Source organism: Hibiscus syriacus, unplaced genomic scaffold (genome assembly GCF_006381635.1).
Source record: "Hibiscus syriacus cultivar Baekdansim isolate YM2019G1 unplaced genomic scaffold, ASM638163v2 tig00112498_pilon, whole genome shotgun sequence".
NCBI lineage: Eukaryota > Viridiplantae > Streptophyta > Magnoliopsida > Malvales > Malvaceae > Hibiscus > Hibiscus syriacus.
In genome coordinates, this window is record NW_024063347.1 from 2,174,319 (window position 1) to 2,193,755 (window position 19,437).

At 33.2% G+C, this 19,437-nt stretch overlaps 2 protein-coding genes and 1 pseudogene across 3 annotated transcripts; all 3 read left to right on the top strand.

Moving 5' to 3' along the window:
- Nucleotides 1-4,542: 4,542 nt before the first annotated feature.
- LOC120180532 (E3 ubiquitin-protein ligase DIS1-like) lies at nt 4,543-7,625 on the top strand. Of its 2 annotated transcripts, XM_039185842.1 has the most exons (5): nt 4,543-4,657; nt 4,920-4,988; nt 5,451-5,681; nt 6,391-6,777; nt 7,279-7,625. In XM_039185842.1, the coding sequence occupies exons 3-5, from the start codon at nt 5,475-5,477 to the stop codon at nt 7,597-7,599; spliced, it is 915 nt and encodes a 304-aa protein (XP_039041773.1). In that variant the 5' UTR covers nt 4,543-4,657; nt 4,920-4,988; nt 5,451-5,474; the 3' UTR covers nt 7,600-7,625. The 2 variants fall into 2 exon arrangements, with proteins under 2 accessions (XP_039041773.1, XP_039041774.1); XM_039185843.1 differs by lacking the exon at nt 4,920-4,988 and having other exon boundaries at nt 4,603-4,657.
- Nucleotides 7,626-9,133: 1,508 nt separating this feature from the next.
- Nucleotides 9,134-12,020, top strand: LOC120180581 (annotated as a pseudogene).
- A 2,018-nt stretch (nt 12,021-14,038) lies between these two features.
- Nucleotides 14,039-19,179, top strand: LOC120180533 (probable ADP-ribosylation factor GTPase-activating protein AGD11). Its single transcript, XM_039185844.1, has 9 exons — nt 14,039-14,154; nt 15,495-15,602; nt 15,768-15,852; nt 16,550-16,625; nt 17,177-17,340; nt 17,421-17,643; nt 17,793-17,909; nt 18,205-18,300; nt 18,815-19,179. Exons 1-9 carry the CDS (start codon nt 14,112-14,114, stop codon nt 19,094-19,096), a joined length of 1,194 nt encoding a protein of 397 aa, XP_039041775.1. The 5' UTR covers nt 14,039-14,111; the 3' UTR covers nt 19,097-19,179.
- The last annotated feature ends 258 nt before the right edge of the window (nt 19,180-19,437 follow it).

Below are 19,437 nucleotides of genomic sequence, written 5' to 3' on the forward strand. Positions count from 1 at the left end.
GTGGATTGTCGGGTTTTTTAAAACGATTTTTAAAGTTTTGGGGGATACGTTAGATTCGTCGGGTGAAGGATTGGTCGAGTGGAGGTTCTATGACAACAATGACAAACCACGGTGATCGGCGTGAGTATTGGACTCGAATAAAGATTTTCGAATTTTTTATATATTTTTTTAAAGATTTCCGAAAATTTTATTTTTTATAAAAGAAATTATATTTTAAAGTTTTTTTATTTTAAATAATTTTTTTAAAAAATTATCAGAATATAACACGTGTCGTTTAATGAACTCTTTTAATGATTGTTACCGCTGAGACACAAAATAATAATGTTTACAACGTTAGACATTTAAATTGACCGAAAAACTTTTGACATTTAAATAAAAATAAGATGCATAATTTATATATTATATTAAGCAATTTAGAAAATAAGTTGGGCCGAACTCAGACTTTAGATATTAGAACATAAACCCATCTAATATTTTAAACAAACTCATATTTACTTAATACTAATTTTTGGACCTAATATATAGTTTCTCAAGTCCTCTTAATTTTAGACGAAATTGGATGAATAATTCGACAATTAATCTAATAGTAAAACACATTATAATATAAAAATTAATATTTTAATATTGAAGACACATCATTTGGGAAGATAATCAACTATAAAACAAACAAAATAAAAACATATTAACGATTGAGGTGATTTTGAATTTAAAATTTTCAACAATAATCTAAAATGGAATTTTGTTTAATGTTGCCCCCCTCCCTACTGCAATTGAGAATTAAATGCTGAAGTTGTTCAACAGAAATCAATTTATTTAACACAGAATCGCACGATTGTGTGTGCGTGGAACCCACGCAGGAATTTTTGTTTTTGACATTTAAAATATTTCTTCCTTTACAAAATATCAAAAAACAAAAAGCCAAGGTAAGTTCAAACGCATCACCCGAGAAGCGTTTTACTTGGGTTTTTATTGATTGGGATGCAAACATGTAAAGCGTATCTTCGAGGATGTGTTTTATATGGGATCTACTGAGTCGAATGTCATGCTGGTATTTTTTTTAACAATAAAAATTTATTTTTATTGTTATTATAAATTATTAATATATTATGTAAAGTGTTTCGTTTATAATTTAAGAATTATCGAATGTATAGAGTGAGCATTGACATGTTTTTACGAATAAATATAAAGATAAGTTGGTTTTAATGTATATGTTAATGATAAAATCATACGTATGGATAAATTTAATTTTAATTTAAGTACTGTGAATTATAATTAGAATATAACTTTTAATTTTGAATACAATTGAAATATTAAGTTGAATTTAATGTTAAATTTCAAATACCATAATTTGTATTTTAATTTTAAATTTCGAATACTATAATTTGTATATTAAAAACATTTAATGTTAAATTTGAATAAAAAAATAACATTAAAAATATTGTTCTAACAACCATGAAACATTTAAATAACATAACCAAATTACATAAATTTATGAAATATAACTATTTAAATAATATTAAAATACAACTGGATCACCGATGTCGTCTTCTCGAATGAGTTCCACATGGCGGTGGTTGTCTATTTCGATGAGGATTTATTCGTAGAACTTGTTCTTCAGTCTCCTCATATTCACTATCATCATCATCATCGACATTTTCTTCGGCTGATGTTCTAGATGACGCTGAAGGGTCGATATAAAATAACGACCCTGAAGAAGTGCTACTAACAATCCCGCCGCTCATAAAAAATTGAGAAAAATGTGAAAACATTGGCATCGATGTCTGTGATCCAGATGGAGATTGAGGTGTCCGTGGAGAAGAACCACCAACCAAATAAGATGCATATGAACCATATGCTGGATCATTAAACATAGTCGTATATGCACCTCCATATGGTGTCATAAAACCCTGCGGGTTAGGCATGTAACCTGGCGGGCTAGGAATGTAAGTCTGAGGGCTATGAATGTAACCTTACGGAGATGACATATAAATTGGTGGGCTTGGCATATACTCCTGAGGAGATGGCATCTGAACTGGAGGGTTGGGCATCATCATAAGTGGATAGGGATGTTGTGGTGGGACTGATGCATAACCGATAACACATTCTCTCCGTCCACGAGTCGGGGGACGATGATATTGAGACGGTGGACGTCTCTCTCGGCGCCTATGAATGTTAACTCTTCGTGCGTCCGCTGAAAGTAGAAACGACTTTCCATTTTCATTAAACCAATCTATATAGTTATTCGTAACTATATGACCAGTTTCAACATAAATTTGTCAAGGGGCCAATTGTGCATACCGGTTCTCCCAAAGCGCAATTCAATCTCTGTGTCTCACCACCCAATTAACATCTTTCTTGCCTCGTTAGTCGATGTTATGCATGTCGTCTAAATTCCCAGGTGCTCCAGGAATATATTGCGTACAACCAAATTGACGAAGCACGAGATCAACTAAATGTCACTCAATAATAATATAACATATAAGAGGTACAACTGACATCCAAACCTCTAATGACCCACTGAGGTGGGGTGGGATGCAAGCCTTTACTTCATCGCTCGCATAAGGTATCAATTGAAATTGAAATATAAATATACAATTCAAATAAATATAATATTATAATTATATCTAATATTTTAAATTAAAATATTTCATTTAAACAAATTTCAAAACATACCTCAGACCCATCTTTTGTATCAATAAGTAAACGGATTTCCTCTAGTCCAGTAGGTATATCTCTATAGTTTTTTTTTCATCGACCATCTATGAAATATAATATAAACTAAATAGTACCGTATTTAATTAAAAGTATTTAAATCAAAATTTAGTTTGAAAATACCTCAATAATAAGGGGAATACGTATGGTTCATTGACGATCGGGCATAAGAAAGACATGCGGAACCACACACATGATTGCAGAAGCATGAGACATCCACCGATAGCAGTTTTCTTATAATTTGTCGCACGACATATTTCTTTAAAGAAAAATGCCAAAACTGCAGCGCCCCAACTATATCTTCCGGCTTCATCAAAATCAATCAGATGCCGCAACCACATACAATGTACCTGGTTGCGAGATTTGTTGGGCATCAATATTCCTCCAATGATTCATAGAATATAAGCCCGAGCACATGCATTTACTTCATCATCTGAAGCATTTTCATTCAGAACATTAAAATTAGCTTTCAACCATGATAAAGATATTATACCTCCATTAAACTCTGGCGGAGCAGCTCCAAGATACTCCATGCACATTGACTGCCAATCACCATCCGCCATACCACACATAATATTCCCATCGACGGGAAGCCCCAGATGCATAGAGACATCCTCCAATGTAATTGTAGCCTCTCCACATGGAAGATGAAATGTGTGTGTATCGGGCCTCTACCTCTCAATCAATGCATAAATTAGGACATGTTCGAGTTTGCAACCGCCAATAATTGTTGCAATATACCCGAACCCGACAGAAGACAAATATGACAAAATACGTTGTGGTGTCGGTATACGTGGGATTTTAATAAAAATCTCTAAAATACGATCAATTTCCTAAATAATATGCATTATAAAAATTTATAATTAATATAAATTTATTATAAATTTAAATTTAAAATAATAATAAATATTAACATTAATTATAAAAAAATATTATCATATCTGTAAAATGTATGGAGATATGGTTTGCATCCAATCGCAGCAGCATTTCACTTTCCATTATAATTGTAGACAAAAAATATAATTAGCAAAAAAATAATTAATAAATTTAAATAATAATTATATAAATATTATTTTAATAAATAATATTTATATAATTATTTTACTATAAAATATAAAAACTATTTAAAAAATACTAACTTAAAAATAAATTTGTTACCACTAATAAGAAATTTAAAACTCAAATAATTGGAGAATATGAATTATATAAGAAAAGAGAAGATGATTTTAGTATGAAGAATGAGGGGGTTGAGAGGGTTTATATAGAAAAGAAGGGGTAGAAACGGACGAACATTTATGGCATTTAATGGAAGGTGCGTCCCCGGGGATGCGCCTTACCCACGTGTCATCCGACTCAGCAGAACCCCGTGAAAGCGCATCCCCGGAGATGCACCTTACACGCGTGGCATCCCAGTCAACAAAAACCCAGATAAAGTGCATTCCTAGGATGCGCCTTTGTGCCACCTCAGTCGAATGGCATCCGACTCAGCATAACCTCGTGAAAACGCATCCCCGGATATGCACCTTACACGCGTGACATCCCAGTCAACAAAAACTCAGATAAAGTGTATTCCTAAGATACACCTTTATGCCACCTCAGTCGAATAAATATTACTTCAAAAAATCATGATCAAAAGGTGTTAAAAAAGAAAAATTTCGACTAAAATATATCAGTTTAATCAAATCGTCTCCTTTTTTTTTTTGTTTTTGTATTTCTCGAGGATCTCTCTCTCTCTCAATCCAATTTCCAAGCTCCCAACGCGCTACTCCCCCCCCCCCCTGCCTCTTTAATTTGAAATTCTCCATAGTACGCACCTATAAAAATAACTCCGCCCAATTCCTTCAAAAATCAAAACGTTTTTCTTCTTCTTATTCGTTTTCATTTTGGGCGGCTTTCTTTGTTTCCATTCTTTTCATTCAAATGGGTTTCCGAGTTTGAATTGAAGGTCGGTTTTCTCCCTTCATTTTGTGTGTGTTTTGGTATCTGGATTTTTTTCCTTCATTGGTTATAAATTTCTCTGTTGGAATATCGTAGATCTGTTGGATTCTGCAAGGTTTTTTTAACGTTTTTTTTTGTTCAGTAAATTGCAAGATTGTCCATTATTTCACCTACATTGCTCTTACTTGTAATCTTCAAAATCGTGAATTTTTTGTTACGTATTTTTGAACAACGGGATTTCTTATTTCCTTTTTTTGTGGTAAATTAAGGTGGAATGCAGACCGGTTGGTGAAATTTTAGAGAACAAGGGAAAAGCTGAGGGCTTTAAAAGGAGGGTGGTAAGAATATTTTGTTTTTGTGATTGGGTTTTTTATCGTTTTTTGTTAGTGTAAACTAGTTTTGGATGATGTGCATTGATGAACCTTCGTCATTATTATTGAATGATAAACAGGTTGATTTGATTCAAGTAATCAAATATCGACCAATTATATCCATGCCGTTGATTCTTAGTTGACTTGTTAAATGTTGATGTTTATGTTTGATTCAAATAATCAAATGTTAATTAATTATATTCATGTTGTTGATTCTCTGATGAATTTTTAAGATGGTAAATGTCAGTTGATCTTTGTGTTTGGTTATCCTGCATGGCCTTCTAGGAGAAAGGATTATAGTAATACTGGAATATTGTTTCATGAGGGTTAGTGATGATAACTGGAACGATATTCTGATCTTTGAATTCAATTCATATAAAACATTTTATAGTAAGCAGAATGTTAACTCATTTTTGTTTGTATTTTTAGTCTAGACCTCGCATTAATACTATCATGGAATCTGGGAACCCAATTTTTGACGACTTGCAAAGCAAGCCAGAGGTTATTGATCCTTTGCAAAATGAAGACATTATGGATTGTGAATCTGTTAATGATCCTACACAGACTGCTATTAAACCTAATGTGACTGTGTCTAGCAGTGTTCGGGAGTTGTTAGAGTGCCCTGTTTGCTTAAATGCAATGTACCCTCCAATTCACCAGGTTTGTTCATATGAAACCTTATAATTGGTGATTACTTACATGAAATTGCTTAAAAATCATCGCAAAGCAATTTACAAGATAAATCTATTATGCACATGCTAGCCATTGGCTTTATTGATTTAACCCTCACCTTCGTATGGTCACAAAGGTTCGATATTTTATTTTCGAATATCTTTTGAAGCTTTTCATGTTGTTTTACTTCTAGTTGTTGATCAATACTTTTTCTTTATGCTATCAAAAGTTTTGAATCATTTAATTTATTTATAGAAACGTCCATGTAACTAAAGTAGCTTCTGTTAATTTGGTATGGGAAGGGGAAATGAAAAATCAATTGGTTTGATATTAATACTCGCAGAGAATAGAAACTTCAGATTGGTGCATAACACTATGATGTTATGTTGCTCCTACTCTTCATTTTTCTTGAAGTACTGATGTCCTACTCATATCAAAAGTTGAATATGGGGACATTGATCCTCCAATAACTCTCCAAATACTTTGTAATGTTGGAAAAACTTGAACATATCGGGCCTGAATCTTACACCTAAGCCTAACTAACATAAATAAAATGTATACTTTGCATGCCACCTTGCTTTTTATTGGCTTGTGAATGTACTATATATATTATATTCTGTTGCATCTCTTAATAGTGAATGCTAACATGAACATTATAAACGTTAACCAACTGCTCATTTCCTTTCTTTATATGCAGTGTTCAAATGGACACACATTGTGTTCAGGTTGCAAGCCAAGGGTGCATAATCGGTGCCCCACATGCAGGCATGAACTTGGTAATATTAGGTGTCTTGCATTAGAAAAGGTTGCTGCATCTCTTGAGCTTCCCTGCAAATACCAGAGTTTTGGGTGCATAGGCACCTATCCGTATTACAGCAAGCTAAAACATGAGTCCCAATGTTCTTATAGACCTTATAGCTGCCCTTATGCTGGTTCAGAATGCATAGTCATTGGTGATATTCCTTATCTTGTGGCCCACTTGAAAGATGATCACAAAGTTGACATGCACAACGGTTGCACTTTCAACCATCGTTATGTCAAATCAAATCCGCATGAAGTTGAGAATGCTACATGGATGCTGACGGTATAATTGCTTTGTCCTTGCTTCATATTTCTGTCATATTTGGTTTCTCTGACCCTCTCGAAGAGGAATTATTCACTATTTATGCATATTTGAGAACTGGAAATTTGTTGTGTGCTTGTAGATATGGGTTACCCTAGTATTAGACCATTGAAATAGTCATAATACGGATCTGAAATTAACGTGGTGGTTTTGCTGCTTTGTTACAATGACACTTTATTTTACCTTGGACTCCTTGTGTCCAACACCTATATTCAACACATCTGGACATGTTTAAGGGGATAGATTCATCTAAGGACCTTCCAAATATATGGAAAAACTCATCGAGTTTTGCTGTAAAGAACCAAAGACTCTTACTAAGTTGATTTCTACTTTTGTCTAAGAAATTTATCTTCTTTTCTGCCAATGATATTCAATAAATTTTAAGGTTGTGTTGTTTTAGATTTTAGTTGAAGATTGCTAAAAGAATGTCACTGATAGTTGGAAATTTTCCTTAAATTATAGGTTTTCAGTTGCTTTGGTCAGTACTTTTGCCTGCATTTTGAAGCCTTCCAGCTCAGGATGTCTCCCGTTTACATAGCATTCTTGCGGTTTATGGGTGACGATAACGAAGCAAAGAGCTATAGCTACAGCCTTGAGGTGGGTGGGAATGGGAGGAAGATCATTTGGCAAGGGGTGCCAAGAAGCATAAGGGACAGTCATAGAAAGGTCCGTGACAGTTTCGACGGTCTCATGATCCAACGCAACATGGCTCTGTTCTTCTCCGGGGGAGACCGGAAAGAATTGAAGCTTAGAGTGACAGGAAGGATATGGAAAGAGCAGTGATGTGATCTGTTTTTGGTTGTGAGGAGTAGATTGGTAGTCTTACACTTTACAAGATCTGCTAATGTATTAGTTTGGGGTTGTAGGAGGCAAACTCTCTTTGCTTGTGCATGAATGGGAAGATGTAGCTTTTTCAGTTTTTATATGCCTACAAATATACCATTTATTCCTATTTTGTGATGTTCTCTAACCATGATAAATTTAGGTTATTCTCGGACTTTCATCACAATCTTTAATAATTATTATTTATAAAAGTACATCTTTTTTACGTATAAAATAAATATTTTAAAATTAAAATGAGGACCATCGTCGGCCTTTCGATATTTTTTTTTCAGATCATATTCATTTCATTCTCAAATAAATGAATTTATTAAAAAAATCATTGTTAACTAATAAATTTATTTTAATTCTTTTTAATTTTGGGGATAATACATCATTAAATACAATTAAAACTCTATAAATTAATAATGTCAGGACTTGAGAAATTTATTAATTTAGAGAGTTGTTAATAATTATTAATTTAAAGAGTTTTTAAGTAATTATATTGTACATACCAAACAAAAAGACAAATTAGTCTATGCCTCTTAGAATTACGTTGCAAGAGACGAGTTAAATTAATAATGAGCTCCAAATAGACTTGAACTTTAAAGGAAATCAGACAACTATTGAATCATATTTCAATAGAGTGTAATATATTTTTTTTTCAGTTTCTATGAATTATTAATTTATGATTTTCTTGGGACCGAAAAATTATAAAAGGATCTCACGAAAAATTATTATCTTATTATTTTATCGAGTTTTTCCATTTTTTACATTGACCCAAGTTGGGACCGGACAAATTTATTATTTTAGAGAGTTTATTAATTTACCGAGTATTAATTTAAAGAATTTCTACTGTAGTACTGTTTTAACAACTTTTATGACGATAGTACAACCCTTATTACCGTTTTTAACGCATAATTAAACGACTCGAGATGGTGAAAAAAATATCGTCATCGTATCAATCCATATGTAGTTTAATCTTCAAGAAGAATCAGCTTTCAAAGTCCATTAAAAAGAGGGAAAAATTCAATACTCACTGTCAAAATTATATTATCCGAGTAGAGATGGAATTGCATAAAGTTGAGACGGTGGAATTGCATAAAGTTGAGACGGTGATTGAGTAACAGAAGAGAAAAGGCTTGAAATAATAATTTAAGAAAGAGAGAATATGATGAAGAAAGCAGACAAAGAGATTATTAGATAAAACGATTAACGAGCCATGTAAGCTTTTCGTTGCCCATGTTAATGACAATTAACATCTAGTGAACTGTTTTATTATAAATAAAAAATATTAGTGTCTAATTCATTAATTATGAAATTTCAACGATGAAAATAAAAATTTACCTAAACATTAGTAACTATTTATGTAATTTACCCTTAAAAAAAACTCTAATTTACCTTTTCCATCAAAATTTTCTCTTAAGAATCCCAAACTCTCCGAAGATTCTAATTCCAGCGAGGTCACGTGCTATCACATCCAATTCATCAAAGAAAAACCAAAGAGTAAGAACGAAAGTCACGTGCCTAAAAAAATGGCAGGCTCATCGCCAGCCGTGACTAAAAGCATCGGCGAAACTACCGCCAGCGCTACCAAGTCGACGGCTACTGCTACAGCTGCTGCCGTGGTAGCGGAGACGCCTCTTCCTCCTCCGCCGTTTCAGCGTATGGATACTCCGCCTAAGACACAGCGTGGTCTTAATAAGCCCAAATGTATTCAGTGTGGCAATGTTGCCCGCTCCAGGTAAACGAAGTTCTCTTTTTCTGTTTTTTTAACTACTTTTTTTTTGACAAAAACGTGACTATTTTGGTTTATATTTTGATCTTGTTGGAATTTAGTAATTTCCCCCGAAAATAACGTATAACTCTAGGAACAATTATCATCAATTGAAACAGCAAGATCCAAGTAGCTAGTATTGTACCGGTGTTGTGTCGCTTTTGTTTCAATACTCGTGCGTTTCGGCGTACTTTATTGTTACCTTATAAATCTTGGTAAAATTTGTAAGCTCCACAATTGAGTCTGTATAGTTTATACCCCGTCTACTGAACTATATGTATTGAACTTATTGACATAATTACTTGAATTGGCTGTTTGATTATTCATTTATTCAAATAGTCTAAAACAATCGAATCACTCTTCTTTCTTGAATTATTTGTGCAGGTGTCCGTATCGCTCATGCAAGAGTTGTTGCTCGAAAGCACAAAATCCATGCCATTTACATGGTACGAACATATTCATCAAGAAAACTTGGGAAACTAGTTCGTTTTTGTTATTGTCAAATCAGTTATTTTGATAACAGGATGATATTGATTTTGTGGTTACTTATAAAAACAAAGAGGTTGGAGTTTTAGGCTTAGTGGCTGCTGGATATGAAGTAAAAATCATGTTGAAGATGGTTAGAAGGGGATGTTAACTTGAGACACATTATAAAGTTACGAGGATTCTTCTTGCTAGTCTTGTACTTTGTTATTGGACTCGGGCCTGATAGTTGTGTACGTGTCGTACATGGGTATGTTCAAAATTTTTAAGTTTTTTCATGTATTTAGAGGGTCTTTGAAGGATCATATCTGTATGCCTATGTACGAAAATGTGTTGGATACAGGTGTTCGGCGTGCATACTTCAAGCAAATTGAAGATTCAGAGCAGCAAAGGTTATATACCTTGAATCATTTTTTTTGGGCTTTTTGCAGTTGTGAACGGTGACTTTCTGTATAATTAGTAACTTAATTCACAAGATAAAGCAGTTTAATTTTGTTGGAATGACCATATATTCTATTGAAGGCTAGCACTGTGTTGAGCTTAGGTTTAGATTTATTTCTAAAAGCATTGTCATATAATTTTCCCCTTTTACTAAAGCAATATCATTGAGATGATATATCGTTGGACATTGAGATGTTCCTCAGAAAATTCTAAAGCAATGTACTTGGTGAATCCAATCCTTTAAGATGTGGGAGCTTGGCTAAATTCTTATGTAGGAGAGGTTATCAAATGGTTCTGTGAACACATTGGTTTAATACTTGTTATACCCTTTTCATTTTAAAGCAATTGTCTGTTACATGTAATACACAAGAGTGTTTGTTTTGAGTGACAACAAAATAGATTTTTGTTAGGTTGCAGGTATTTATATCGTTCTCAGAACTTCTGACTAGGTGACAAAGAACACTCTGAAGTCTGGTGTCACCGTTAGATGCAAACATTAAACTAGGATTGTCTAGATGTTTGTTTTATTGTTGGTAGAGCACTTCTGTTTCCGATTGAGCTAAAAGTAGTGTAAACCAAATGTGGTATGGTCATTCAGAGATTTTGGTATTCCTTTTGGGGAGAGGGAGAAACAAAGAATTTGTTCCAAGACTTGAGTGGATATATGTCTTGTCGAGGAACGAAGCAATGATTATCATAACTAACTTTATCATTTATATTGTAATTTCAGTTATAAAGTCAAATTCAGCTTTCCCAGAAAAGACACCGACTTCAAGCGCTCCGTCATCAGACCAGAAGTCAACTCAGGCTTCTTCTCAAGTGTAAGTTGCAAATATCCATTACTCAGAATAAGCATCTAGTTCTTATATTTGATTTTGGCTTAGAAGTTGATCTGTCTGTAGCTGTCAGAACTGAGAATGGGATAAAAATCTGGGAAGCATATTTCTGTATAAGCAATATCACTTTCTATGTGAAACTGACGTGTGGTTGATTCCTTGCATGTTGTAAGTTATTAAGAACTCCCTTAAGGGTTCCCTCGTATCGGCAACTTTCCAATGCTTTTGCACAGTTTGACAATCTGCAGGTCGCACAAGGAAATACCTGACCAGAAAGGTGCGGTATAGTTTATATTGAACAGATACTCTCGTTCAAGTTTGATATATTACTTTATAAGCCTTATCCCTTGTGCTTTTCAGGACTCTATTGCCTTAAATGAATGGAGGTTTTCCAAGTTAAAGCAATTCAAGGAAAGGAATATTGAAATCGAAAACGATGCTTTTGACCGGTACATGCAGAATATTAGTTTCCTTGAGGAAGTCTTTTCTACAGAATGTGAACGGTCTGATGGAGATGAAGGGTCTAAACCTTGCTCCACTTCACAGGAAGATGAGGCTTCTGTGGTGACTTCAGGTATGAAGTTGACACTAAGATCGAATCCTGTGAGAACTGAAAACGCCAGAAAGAGGCTACAGCAAATTCTTGACCAGGGAATATCAGAGAAGTGAACTTAGTGATGGTGCTACTGATGCAGACGACCAAAATAAACTCAATAATAGGTTGAACAAGGAAAAACCCTTTTGGGTTGAGAGATCTTTAATGTTAAGTGATATTTTCGACAAGTTAAACAAAGCTCGAAATGAAGAGGATATAAAATACTGTCTAGAGATACACAGCTTTATAATCAAAGCACAGCTTTATAATCAAAGCACAATGTCTACTTCAACAGAAATTAATGATCCCGAAGCATTAAACGAGCAGGGTGGAAAGAACGACGCAACTCCTCAACAAGTAGCTAATTATCCATTCCGAAAATTGTTAACACCATTAGATATTGATCAAGAAACTCTCAACAAAGTTGATGAGCATTTCTCTTCCCTGGAGCAGATTGAAGACTTGTAACTGAAAGCAATATTATTGTCTCAAAGACAGCCTAGTGTTGGGTTAACCTGTTGAGTTATGATTCGTGGTTATGGTTTGAATTTTCAACCCATTTTTAGGCTTAGTAACAATGGCAGTTAGTTCATGTTGTCACTTTAAAAGCTAACATTGGTAGATTCGGAGTTTCAATTTTGGCATCGAAAAACGAATTGTGTATATAAAAAGGTGGGTTAAACTTACTGTTGTAATTTAGGCCCTCCTCTATGCGTGGGTAGCAAAGCTTAGTGGAGAAGTTTGTGTTGTTGATTTTGCAATTATTTCTGTAACAGAGAAGTTTATTTTACCTCAATTTCTTTATTGTTCATTTTTATGCTATTTTGCATTTTTATCTACTCGGCAAATTTGATGGGATAATGGTATGAAAAGAAATGATTAATATAGGGTGTTAGAGAAATTATTTTTTCAAATAGGGTGGAATGAACATTACATAAAGGAAGACAATTAGGTATCTTTGGAGAGAGACATGAAAGAGGTTATGTATTTTTCAGGTTTGATGTAGTTTGAATGCCAATCTTAACGTAATATCAATCGAAAAAATATATTTTTCAAGTATTTTCAGAAGATATTAAATAATTTGATCGTCTACTCCTCATATATCATTCATTCCACCCTAATTAAGAAAATACTTTTCTCCATCCCATATGAACTACATTATTTAAAGAGTTTTACTCATATGCTTGCTCTTGGTAATTAATTTTGTGTTTTTTATTAACACGATTTATCGACTGAGTATTGGTTTGTTAACATTGTTATTATTGTAGCATCTAATATGTTATGATTTTAGAGTAAATTTAAATATAGTTATTTCCAATTTAAAGACTAAAATATATATATACTTAATTTTAATATTATAATTTTGATATAAAAAAGATTCATTCAAAATTTAATTTAAACAACATAAATTATTTATCACTATACTCGTAACTAATTGACAAAATAATTATAATTCTGTTACCTGATTTTTAAAAACCATTTTGAAAAGACATAAAGGACCAAGTGCGTTCACGCGCTAAGGATGCCCGTTTAAATCTGAGTTCCGTACCATTTGTGGCGTCAAGCAAGAAACCGATAACCACTAATTAGATCCCAGAATTGGCGGCGTCTGGAGGCTATTATTCTTCCTTTCTATTATTAAAAATTTAATAATTTTTTTAATAAAAAGATCGAAAAAAATACAAATTCCGACAACTCTGATTCTTTGATTTGTATTTTTTTTACATAGAAAACAATATTCTTATTGTTTTCTTCGTCTTTCCCCCCCAGCTTTGCTCTATTGGCAGCGCAAAATCTTCATTGACAGTAAAAATTGTTCTATTTTCCCACCAAACAATATAGAACAATCTTTCAAATTCTTGTTTTTACCAGTAGTTTTATATTATTTTTTTAATCAATTTTAATGTGAATATTTGATTTTCTTTAGAATCTTTTCACTGTTCAACACTATATTGGACGCAGAGGAAAATTTGATCTAAGGTTCAAACCTCATACAAATGATCTCATTTTTAATTGAAAACCCAGATATTTAGAATATAAGGTTGTTTTCTGAATTCTAATCATCTGGTTTATTTATTCATTAATGAATGTTTATATAATTTCTATGCAGGTTATGTTTGATGGAAGGTTCATTCTTCATTTAAACGATCTCATTTTGAATTGAAAACCCAAAATATTTAGAATGAAAGAATTGTTTCCTGAATTCAAATTATTAGTTTTTTTCTCTGTTCTTTTATTTGTTTAATGCGTGTTTATGTAATTTTAATGCAGATTAAGGAACTGACAATTGGACGTATTTATGAACAGTGATTAATGATTAGATTGTTGAATTTGGAAGTTGGAGATGTCTACCCAGTATGAAACATCTGACCCCAAACCTCCTTCTGGTAATTTTTCATTTATACAAACGAATTATAGAAAAAGCCGTCTTTTTGTATATTTTCTATTTAATATTTTCTTCCATAAATGACTATGGCATACACAAGAAGGATACGAAAACAATGAAAATATTGCTGACATTTTGGATTGTTGGCAATAGTGTTTTCCCCCTTTCTCTTGATGGAATGGCTGCATGCAATTTTTTACAATATTGTTTTTGTAATGAAGAATATATTATTCATGGTGTTAACTGTTAAACAGTGATCTTATCAGGGAAACTAATGTTATTCGGGTTCAGGGTTAGTGTTAGATACGAGTATGCTTAAGTTTTCCTTTTTAGTTTTTATCTCTGTGTGAATGTCCGTCGGATAGGACTGTTGGGAACTGGTACATAAGAAAAAAATGGAGTCGCACTAACATAGTTGAAAACAATATTGGTTTATTCGAATACGGGTTTTGGGAGGAACAGAAAATGAAACTATATGTAGGGTATGTACTTGAACTTCTATATCCATTGAAAGCCATCCATCGATCTATATTACTCAGATTCCGGTGTGAATATTAGATATGAGTATCTGTTCCAAATGGGTCTATTCATTTTTTTATTATTTTTCAAGGTTTTCATATATTTAGGGAGTTGTTAGAGGATCATATCCGATGCCCATGTTTAGATATACATTTGATGACATAGATGTAAAAAACAAGTACCTTAAGAAAATGATGAGTCGGAGCAACATGGTCATCGATTACCGTGGCGCTATTGATGGTATGATTTTCAAATAGTCCTTTAATATACTTACATAATTGTGAACATGTCAATTTTTGGTTTCATTGTTTGTGTATCATTTTATATTGAACTTCCTTTGTTGTCCTGAAAGATATGTTGATCTGATCTTTTGCATTTTTAAAGTGCTTGTGTTTAGCATTCATGTGAAGTACATGAACATGAGGATTTGATATTCAAGGATCCATTTAGAAGAAACTTAGAAGAATCTGATCACATCAGTAGCAGATAAATATCACCCGACACTCATACCTGGGCTTGAGAAACATAGCTCAGAAATGGTCCTAGTATATCTTACTTGAACCCCGGTGTGAGTGTTCGATATTGTCTGACAAAGATATATTCATTTTCTCTCTCGAGAATTTCAAGTATAAAAAGGATACTGGAGAATCATATCCCTATATCCATACCTGATTATGCCTTGAATACGGAAGCTGAATACAAAAACTGGAGAGATAGAGTGCAACAAAGTTTCCCAAATTAACAGAACGGTTACATGTTTCTGAAAACATAAATGTTTTTCTAAGTATATGTTTGGTTAATTTGATTATGTTGGATTTGTAGGATCAGGGTCTTGCTTGTATGATCTCTTATGTTCAGACACAACACCTTGGGAACGACCAAGTGATGCAGAGAGTACATGGTTCCTCAGAAAAGAATGGAGATCCTTTGGTATTATCCCTTTAAGTCAAATGTTGGTTTTCTAAATATTGTAATCCCATCTAACATGCTACAACTATGTTATTCAGATTTGAGTATAAATGTCAAGTATGAATATAATACGACATCAATGCTTTGAACTAAATTTTTTTTTAAATTGCATTATTCGTTAAACAGGTGCACGAGCAAGGCTGGAGAGAATGTTGGAAGAGTCCGGGAATCGTGTTTGTGCAGATTGTGGATCCCCGGATCCTAAATGGGTGTAAGTATCTCATGCTTTTGATTTAGAATGTTTTCCTTTTTCAATTTTCTTGTTTCAGGGTTATGTTATTTGGATTCGAATATGCGTTTAACATTGGTATATTCAATTTTTTTTACAAGTTTTTTCATATATTGGAAGGTCCTTGAAGGATCATGTCTCCAGTAAGCATGTCTAAAAATGTGTCAAATACGTGTACTTCATTTAAATGATCTTTTTAGGATCATATCCCATATCAATGCAGAAGACCTCAATCTCGGCCTTCAAGGCAAGGTGCATAAATCCTGAAAACATAGTCCTTTTTATTCCAAATAAACAATTCACTCAAAGCAAAGAAAATGATTTCGATTCTTTGAGCTCAAGGTGTTTGTTTGTACACATAAGTTCTATGCTCTGCCTGCTTTGACTATATTTTTATTGAAATATTCACATTCTACACTCGTGCTGGACTTGTGTATGGAGATATGACACATTCTTTTTTCTCCATACATGCATCCATATCTGACACTGGTTTGAATCTAAATAGCATAAAGATATAGCTCTTTCCATATGTCAAGAGAAAAAAAAAGAATAATTTTTTTTAATATATAGGATAAAATTTTCCCGTTTTCGACAGTTTTTCCTTTTATTGGTGCTTAAATTCGGTATGTTGAATTAGCATTGCCTTTCTTTACTATTTGTTTCTTTTTCTGCATATTAGATCTTTAAGTCTTGGAGTTTTTATTTGTATCAAATGCTCTGGTGTTCATAGAAGCCTTGGATCACATATATCGAAGGTATGATTTTAAGATTATGTTCTCTAATGAAATTTTAAGTTACTGATTTTATTAACTTGTGCTTTTTATATTTTTTTAGTATCTGTATCCTATGTTCATGTCTGACAAATATTTAGACACGAGTATAAACTATGATCCTCCACATGTATTGAAAAACATAAAAAGTTCATATCATATAGTCGTATCTAACGTTTACTCTTTAGTTCAAATAGCATAAATGTTTTTCGGGAGATCACTTCTTCATCATGGATTTCTCGATTACTTTGTATGACATTATGATTATAATTCATACAAATATGAATAGAAGCACACATGTTAACTGTATGTTACTCAGACTTGGGTGAGCCTCCGATATTTGACCCGAATATATCAAATTTTATAAAAGTTCTTTTCTATTTATTTATATAATGTTTGGAGGATCATATTCCTATATTTACATTCGTCCATTCATCAAATACGACGAGTATGGAATACAAATACTTAAAAAAAAAAGTCCGAGCAACATAACATTTTATCCACTACTTTTCTAATTTGAGAAGCAACTGTGCTAGGTTTATTCAGTGAAGCTAGATGAATGGACGGATGACCAAGTTGATTCTCTGGTAAATTTGGGTGGCAATAATGTAGTAAACAATAAGTATGAAGCTGCCCTTCCTGATAACCTTAAAAAACCCGGACCGGATTCCTCCATTGAAGAGCGCTCCGATTTCATTAGGTAACGCCGAATTAAAATTATGTTTATTTTTAACGCTTGATCCATTTTTTTTCTCAGTATTCTATTTCTTGTATGCTCAGGAGAAAATATCAGATGCTGCAATTTTTGGAAGGCCATGAAGAAACGGCCTGCTGCCATCAGCCGCAACATCCGACTTCTTCGTTGACATTACATATTACTCCCAACCACCATTGTAGTGATAAAAAAGTTAGTGAGAAACATGGCAAACATCGGCACAAATTTAGAAACAGCTGGGTAAGAAATAGTGATCCGCAGAAGATGACTAAGAAGATCAACTCATTGGTAATTTTTTTTTTTAGCTTGATCTATTACTTATTCTGGTATTGCTTCGACTCTTCTTTTTCTTCAAAGTATTTGTAACATAGTTTTTATTATTATTAAAGTGTGTTACTAATTGTTATTTTATTTTTCTTTTAATGTACCATTTATAGGCAGGTATGGTTGAATTTGTTGGTCTGATTAAAGTGAATGTGGTTAAAGGCACCAATCTAGCTGTCCGAGACATGGTCTCTAGTGATCCGTATGTCATTCTTGCTTTGGGTCAACAAGTATGCTTCTTTTTCTCATAGAAATGCCGATATTATTTTATATTGATTCGATTCTTCATTTTCATTTAACTATTTATATCTGATTTATTTCGGATATGTGTATATACGATATGATTTCTAAGTACCCTCCAACTACATGAAAAGTGTTAAAAATCTGATCATACAAATCAGACGCCATTTGTACTCGAATCTGAATAAGATAGAATGTTATTATATGTTGAACTGAAATGAAGAAATATAATGAAGCATGTTACTGTAGTGATCTAATTTCCTTATATTTTTCTTGTTTTTGCAGTCGGTAAAGACTCGTGTCATAAAGAACAACCTAAATCCGGTCTGGAATGAAAGCCTAATGTTGTCAATTCCAGAAAATGTTCCTCCTTTGAAAGTGGTGAGTTTGATTCTTCAATACCAAAAGGAAAACATGAAATTTATTGCCTGGTATTTAAGTATAGAAACATGGAAGCTTAAACTCACTCTACCTTGTTTTATACTTTGCAACATAAGTTTAGTTACGTCGATAGTTGATACTTGTGTCTACGACGCTAATAATCGATTCATATCCTCGTAAACGACTCTTAATAGGACTTCTAAATACATGGAGAAACCAAAAAAATTTGAACATATTTGGATGGGAATGAGGATATGACCATTTGAATAGATTTTTTTCTTTTGAATAGTCTAGAATGATTACAAAATAATATCTGTTCAGAATATTTTTTACCATTGACAATGCACATACCTTCTAGAATTTGAATAGATATTCAATTACCCATATTGGACACATACATGCATTCAAGACTCTCACCCTTATCTCAAGTAACATAGGCAGTAATCCTGTATTTGCCTTGTCGTTTTATATGGTGATTATGGTTCGGTAATTGATATTTGGGTTTTGTATGCAGTTTGTGTATGATAAAGATACTTTCAAGAATGACGATTTTATGGGGGATGCCGAGATTGACATTCAACCACTTCTTGCGGCAGCAAAAGCCTATGAAAAGTCCGAGATTAGTGAATCAATGCAGCTCAGAAAATGGGTGGCAGACCACGACAACCACCTGATAAAAGATGGTGTCATAACCTTAACAGATGGGAAAGTGAAACAGGAGATCTCTTGTAGCCTACAACATGTTGAGAGAGGAATGTTAGAGATTGAACTCGAATGTGTCCTCCTTACGCAATAGTGGTCGTAAATATTCAGGTAACATATCGAGACGTCAAAACTTGACTCATTCAACTTCGATTAGATAATGTGATTTAGGAAACATCGTCTCGGTTTGGTTTGACAATATCGTTGTCTTCTCGAGGTGTTTTTTCCTTTTGGGCCGTCCCACTTTAAGACGTTCAAGATGATGTATCGATCAAAATCTTGAACAAATTCAATTATCTAAAATCGTTTTGAGTGTGTACAGCCGTCGGCTTCGTAGTATCCCGTCTTTTAATTCAACTGCCCAAGTATATAATATTAAACTGAATTGCAACCTTTAAATACATGTTAGGATGACAATATTTATGCCCAAATGTC